Genomic DNA, 7,183 nt, shown 5'->3' with positions numbered 1-7,183 from the left:
TTGCCCATTAGTTTATAGAGGTTTTAGGTTTCTTCATTTTACAATAAAAATCTTCATACTAAATTTATCTATATTTTAGAACTTTGAAATAATGGGTCTTGAATTTTCTCTCATTGCTTCTTACCCTGTAGTTTCCCATTTTCCTGGATTTTTGTTTTCTGCCTTCTGATTTCATAATGTCAGCTGTTCTTTCTTTTTTTTTTTTTCTTTCTTTTTTTTCTCCCCTAGTTTTTTTTTTTTTTTAACATCTTTATTGGAGTATAATTGCTCTACAATGGTATGTTAGTTTCAGCTTCACAACAAAATGAATCAGCTATATATATACATACATTCCCATATCTCTTCCAACTTGCGTCTCCCTCCCTCCCACCCTCCCTATCCCACCCCTCCAGGCGGTCACAAAGCACCGAGCTGATCTCCCTGTGCTATGCGGCTGCTTCCCACTAGCTATCTACCTTACGCTTGGTAGTGTATATATATCCATGCCTCTCTATCGCTTTGTCACCGTTTACCCTTCCCCCTCCCCATAGCCTCAAGTCCATTCTCTAGTAAGTCTGTGTCTTTATTCCTGTTTCACCCCTAGGTTTTTCATGACATTTCTCCAAAGAAGCTGTTCTTTCTTAAACCTTTCAGTGGAATATTTGGTCAAGTTTGTTTGTTTGTAGTTACAATTGTATTATTATTGTAACTTATCTTTAATTACATTTTAACTCTAGTCAGGTCTTAAGCCCTTGACATTGCTTAAATTAGGTATTTGCTTTATATCCGATGATGGCATAAATGAGATTAAGGATTGTCAATGGGAAGTGAGCCTTTCTGCCCTGAAGTAAAGCCACACCTTAAGCATGGCACCAAAGTCATATGATGCTACTTTCCAAATTTTGCTCCACAAAAAGCCACTTGCTCAAGTCCCCCATGAGTGAGTGATTTGGAGAAAACTATAAAAAACATAATAAATAAACTAAAACCAAATAAGAAATACTAGACCTATGTGTCACTTTTCTGGCCCAGCAAAGCCTCTTTGGGGGATACTTCTCAGTTGGGACAGGGCTGTTGCCTTCAATGGGCATTTGCTGTTGTCGTCAAAATAACTAAAGACTGATTGGGGCAGTAGCCCAATACTCTCTGAACCACAGAGCTTACAAGAAACTTCTTCAGAATTTCTGGAAAACCTGGTCACTTGGACAACTTACCAAAGATCCCCTGTAGCCAGGCAGGTCCCAGGGTGGGGGCAGTCGGGGAATGGACTCTGCATCTTATGAGTTCATCTCCTCTTCTAGAAACTCAGCTTCCTAAATGCAACTGGATTGGACGTGGAGAGGAGGTTTCACCTTGCCCTATGACATAAGAGAAAAGAAGAAACGTTTGGGCCCAAATGCAAGTAGAATTATGGGCAAGGGTTATGAAGCAAGTACTAGCCTAAACCCAGGGTATTTGGGGTGTTTCTTCACTGCGGCAGGGGCTGCACTGAGCCACTGCAGGAGCAACAGAACTGTGGCAGGCCACTAGGGGGCAGACGAATACCACTTTTGCCATTTACCTCCTCTCTGGAACTTCATCTTCACCAAGAGAAGGGGGGTTTAGGGGTGGGGTTCTGGATCCTTCTAGGACAGTAGAGATGGCAGAAGCGCTGATGGTCCCAATCCACGTGAAGACAGTGGTACCTTCAGGAAAGTCCTTTTGCACACACCAGCCTGGTCAGGTGTGCATGAATATCTTTCTCCGAAACTCTCCTGTCCACATCCACTCCCTCCCACACCAGGCCCTGCACCCAAAGGCTGACTAAGGCTATTTAGCACATCAGACGTTGCCAGCTGAAGTCCCCTGTATGTTACAACTGATGGCCCCTCCCAGGAGCTTCAGCTAGACCTCCGTGTTGTCCGCCTCCTTCCCCCCTACTGCCTGCAATCTGCAGGATCCCCAGTTCAGTGAAGCCTGGTATTTCCTTTTCCCTGTTCTAAACCTGGATGTTTTGCAGGGAGTGTGTTTCAATGCCCGTGTCAATGTGTTGATGAAACCCACATTTCCTGAGCTGCTGGATACCCACCACCCACCACATGACTGACCAATGCCCCTTTGGCCAATTCATCCCTGTGGCTAACAAACTTGGTAGCTGTGGTCCTGCAGGCAGATGGTCCTCACTTCTCACATAACCTTAAGAATATTTTCTGCTCCAAATTACAACATTATTGCCTTGGCACAGACATGTCCCATTTAATTATTCTACTTGAGCCTTAGACACTCACCTACAAAATGGGAATAATGCCTACTTTGAAGGATTATTGTGAGGAGTCAAGAGGATTAAAAACCTCCTCTTGATCCAGCCTTGCTGACTTAAGTTTTACTTTTGCTTTAATCTTACGTTTCACCACCCATTGCAATCGCTGCCTAATTACAATGCATGTAGCACTGTCTTTGAAAAGCAGTTTTGTCACCGTGGTTTCTACTATCACTGGTAGTTGTCTTGATGTTCAGCTGTATTTGGAGAGTACGGTAAAACTTGGCTCGCACTATCTAGAATAAAAATTAGAATAAAGACAAACACTTCCATGTTATGCTGAAATTATATTTATATATAGATATAGATATAGATATTTACTTTTCTGCAGACAGCTTTTACTGATGAGTCATTTTAACGTTCGAAGAACAGCCTATTTTGATGCTACATAATCTGTACCAGAATGAGATGGATAGCTTCTCAAATTCATTTCACAAAGCCAGCACAACTCTGATAGCAAAACATAACAATTATAACACAAAACAGAGAATCACAGATCTCACTTAAAAATACAGATGCCAAAATACCAAATAGAACAGTAGCCAGTTGAAATCAACACCACATGAAAATGTACAAAGCTTTGGCAGATATGAAAGCAAATTGAAATTCAAACTTACACACAGAGAACTGGAACATAAACACCAGAAACAAAACGTCCCCCCCACCCCACCCTGTCAGTGGCCTCAGGCCGGGGACCCAAAGGAACAATGAGATATCGGCTAAACCACATTAGCGGGGAGGGGGGCTGCTGGTGGGGTCATCGGCTTTATCATCGGGGCCAGGCTCATCCTCATCCAAATCTTCAGACTCACACTCTGCCAGCGCTTCATAGTACTGGTATGGCCAGCACCGTGGATCTTTCTTATAGAGCTTGGCCAAAAACTTCAGGACAAGCATCTTGCTGGTTTCGAGGAATGCTCGGGGGCCCCAGAGGAACTCATATTCTGCTGGCTCAGTAAAAGGGATTCTCCTGTACTCTAGGTACTTCTCTCTTACAAACACTTCGGTGATGAGCTTCTTTGTATTTCCGAAGAGACCATGTGTCTCCCGGACATCCAGCCCTAACTTGTACAGAAAAGTAAAGATCAGGTCCTCCCTGACACAATTGCCTTTCATAAAGATGAGGCTCAGAACCACCATCAGGAGTCCTACCTTGGGCCTGTCTAAATAGGATGACGCTGCTTCACCCTTCCGACCCTTGTTGATGAGAATATAAGAGTGGTTTTGGGGATCAATTTCCTTCAATTGATAACCAAAGACACACTCCAGCTTGTGGCTGGCACGGCTGATGATTTCTAAGCACTCATCTTTATATTCACGGATGATGAATTTCACCATCTCTGAGCGCTTGATGGGCACCTTGGCTTGGTCCTTGACCAAGAGGAACTGCACCAGTGCGTTTGCTCTCTCATCCAAGGGAGACAGTGGCTGAGTCTCCATCTTGGGGTCATCTTGGGTTGCACCAAATCCCTGAGCAAGATTAGGGAGCTCAGAGATGATCAAGGACGGAGGGCTAACTGGGCTTTCCCAGAGACCCAGGGCCCTTGAGGTGCTCGGGCCCTCCCAGGCACTCAGGGCCCAAGAAGTGCTGGGTCCTTCCCAGCCACTCAGGATCCGGGAGGTACTCGGGCCCTCCCAGCCACTCAGGCCATGGGAGGTGCTCAGGCCCTCCCAGTCACACAGGACCTGGATAGGGGTTTGAACCTCCCAGTCATTGAAGTCCACACTTTCCCAGGGCCTGGGGGCCTGCCAGGTGCGCATGCTCAGCATCTGGCCCCTGCCATCCTCCTCTTCGGTATTCAGATGCTTCTTCTTCCGGGTAGCCTTGCCCGAACGACGTGGAGGCTCAGCGGAGGTCTTCGAGGCCTCTTGAGTGGTGGCCATTGCCTTGGGGGCAGCTGCCGTCGCCATCAGGATGCTGGGCCCTGCCTTGGACGCCTTCGAGGCATTCACGTTGGGCTGTGGAACCCATGGGACTGCAGGCAAGGCCTCAATGCAGGCAAATGGATCCTGCAGAGCAAGTGGCAGTGATTTTGGGGTCTCTGAGGTGGCAGACGGGCCCTTGAAGGCATTAGAAGAGGCAGGCTGGAACTGGGAGGTAGATGGAAAGACCCTTGGGGTGGCAGTAAAGGTCTCAGATGCGGCAGGCAAGTTTTTCCAGGGAGTTGGCAGGTGTGCTCCAGCAGTTGGCATTGCCCTGGGAGCACAAAAAGTGCCACCGAAGATCATCCGGTCCTTTGAAGGAGCCTTGCGTTCCTTTGAAGAGGTCCTACGTTCTTTTGAAGAGGTCCTACGGTCTATAGAGGAGGCCCTGGATTCTCCTGATGGAGTCATCAATGATTTAGCAGAGCCCATGGGAAAATTTGCCCCCACTAAGGGGGCTCCGGGCTGGCCCTGCAAGGCTGAGGGGGGGCCCTGCCAGGAGGGCTGGAGGTGCATGGCTGGCAGCTCTGCCTGCGAGCCCGAGGGCTGGGCCTGCTGGGTGGGTAGCTGGATTTGCAGGGCCTTTTGGGAGGCGGAGGCCCCGTGAAAGGGCTGGTCCAGTTGAACCAGTGGTGGGCCCTGCCTCTGGGCCTCCTGGGTGGGCAGGGCCTGCCAGAATTGCCCAGGGGCCTTTGGAGCCTGCCAGGCCAGGCTGGCCTGGGCTTGCTGAACTTCCTGGAACTCCATTGAGGTTGGCATCTCGTGTGGCACCGGAGCTTGGCCTTTCGGGGCCTGCCAGATGATGGGTGGGCAGTGCACAGCCTGCGGGGCTGACAGTGCGGCCGGCAGAGGGGCTGGCATCACGGCCGGGGGCGCCTGCGGAACAGCGGGAGGTGCGGTGGGCATCTGCAGTGCTGGAGGGGCCGTCGGCACCTGTGGGGCCGCCCGAATTGGTGGAGCCGCCCTCAACTGCGGGGTGGGCAGCCGAGCTTGTGGGGCCTGCCGCAGAGGTGGTGGGGGCGGCAGAGCCTGCCAGAGAGGCGGCGGGGTGGCCAGGACCTGCGGGGCAGGTCGGATGGGTGGCGGTGCCTGGCGGATCAGTGGAGGTGCCTGGCGGATTGGGGGTGGGGCCTGGCGCACCGGCGGGGGGCCCGGGCGGATGGGCGGTGGGCCCGGTCGGATGGGTGGTGGCCCCGGGCGCACAGGTAGAGGTGCCTGCCAGGCAATCGTTGGAGCAGGCCAGGTGACCTGTGTGGTCTGCCAGCCCAGGGGCGTGGCTGGCCAGCCTTGCGGTGGGGCCTGCCATCCCGGAGAAGTGGTCTGCCAGCCCGGGGGTGTGGCCAGCTGCGCTGGCGGGGCCTGCGGACCCTGGGGAACCTGCGGAGGAGCCCTTATAACCTGTGACTGGATCTGCAGGATCAGAGGCTGAGCCTGTGGGGCCCAGGAAGCCATAGGCTGCGCAGGTGGGGCCGGCGCAGGCGGCTGCACCATCGGGGCTCCTGTAGCTGGAGTCTGGGTGATCGGAGCTCTTGAGCCTGCAGGATGGATCATCAGGACTCCAGGACCTGGAGGCTTGGCCATCGGGGTTCCTGGAGGCGGAGGCTGGGCCATCAAGGGTGCCGGGGGTGGAGGCTGGGCTATCGGGGCTCCTGGAGCAGGAGGCTGGACCATCAGGACTCCCGGAGTCAGAGGCTGGGGAATCAGGACTCCTGGAGCTGGAGGCTGAGCCATAGGGGTCCCCGGAGGGGGAGGATGGGCCATCGGTGTCCCCGGAGGGGGAGGGTGAGCCATCGGTGTCCCCGGAGGGGGAGGATGCGCCATGGGGGTCCCCGGAGGGGGAGGATGCGCCATGGGGGTCCCCGGAGGGGGAGGATGCACCATCGGGGTCCCAGGAGGGGGAGGATGTGCCATCGGGGTCCCCGGAGGGGGAGGATGAGCCATTGGGGTCCCCGGAGGGGGAGGATGCGCCATTGGGGCTCCGGGAGCTGAAGGATGCATCATCAGGACTCCCGGAGTTGGAGGCTGGGCCATCGGGGCTCCCGGAGGGGGAGGATGGATCATCAGGACTCCCGGAGTTGGAGGCTTGCCCATCGGGCCTCCCAGAGGGGGAGCCTGGACCATCGGGCCCCCTAGGGCCGGAGGTTGGGCCATGGGAGCCACTGGGGCAGGCGGCTGGCCCTGCGGGGCCTCCCAAGCAGGCTGAGGTGCCTGCCAAGCGGCCAATGAAGCCTGCAAATCTATCGGAGGTGGATCCCAAGGGACTGGTGGAGCCCGAGAGGAGGCGGGCGGAGCCCGCATCAGAACCGTAGGGCGGCTATAGACCGGAGGCTTAGGGGCCTCCGCCGGGGGACTCGAATCACCCAAATTCTTACTTAGCTGCGACATGTCCTTTTGCTCTGACAGCTGGTGAGCCTTTTCCTCCGACAGCTGCTGGGCCTTTTCCTCCAGAGAGAAGAGAATGCCTACGTGGCTGCTGAGAGGATTCCTCCCTGCTGACTGGTGAATAGGAAGTGAGTGCCCTTAGCTCTGCAGCTTTCCGCAGTAAGGAGGAGGGGGGAAGGGGGCTCAATCCCGCCCCTTCTCCGCCCCCGACCACCACAAGTGGATAGTGCATAGGGGCGTCTACCAGAAATCCTGGCTGACACAAGATCCCTCCTCACTCCGTCCAGTCCCCAAATGCAGCCTCGTCAGACTCCCCATGGATGAGTTTTCACAGGGGAGTGACAGGAACAGATTTATGTTTTAGAAATCACTCTACTGCATTATAGAGTTGGGAACAGACCACTGGGAACATGGAAGGTATCCATGAAGGGGGAGATGGTGTGGTCTGAGCTCAGATACAGCAAAACTGGAGCCGGAGGAAGGGAAATATATATATATATATATATATATATATATATATATATATATATATATATATATATATACACACACACACACACACACACACACATATATATATATATACATATATATATTTCA

At 52.9% G+C, this 7,183-nt stretch overlaps 1 protein-coding gene across 1 annotated transcript; it reads right to left on the bottom strand.

The window, feature by feature from the left end:
- Positions 1-2,560: 2,560 nt before the first annotated feature.
- Positions 2,561-6,857, bottom strand: MAGEL2 (MAGE family member L2). The gene has a single exon (XM_004286215.4). It carries the CDS (start codon positions 6,584-6,586, stop codon positions 3,008-3,010), a length of 3,579 nt encoding a protein of 1,192 aa, XP_004286263.1. The 5' UTR covers positions 6,587-6,857; the 3' UTR covers positions 2,561-3,007.
- Positions 6,858-7,183: the final 326 nt, after the last annotated feature.

The sequence above is a fragment of the Orcinus orca genome, chromosome 2 (assembly GCF_937001465.1).
Source record: "Orcinus orca chromosome 2, mOrcOrc1.1, whole genome shotgun sequence".
In the NCBI taxonomy this organism is placed as follows: Eukaryota; Metazoa; Chordata; class Mammalia; order Artiodactyla; family Delphinidae; genus Orcinus; species Orcinus orca.
This window is presented reverse-complemented; position numbering and strand designations above follow the sequence as displayed.

Coding starts and splice junctions, on each gene's coding strand:
- MAGEL2 (XM_004286215.4), bottom strand. CDS start 6,586: ATGTCGCAGCTAAGTAAGAATTTGGGTGATTCGAGTCCCCCGGCGGAG.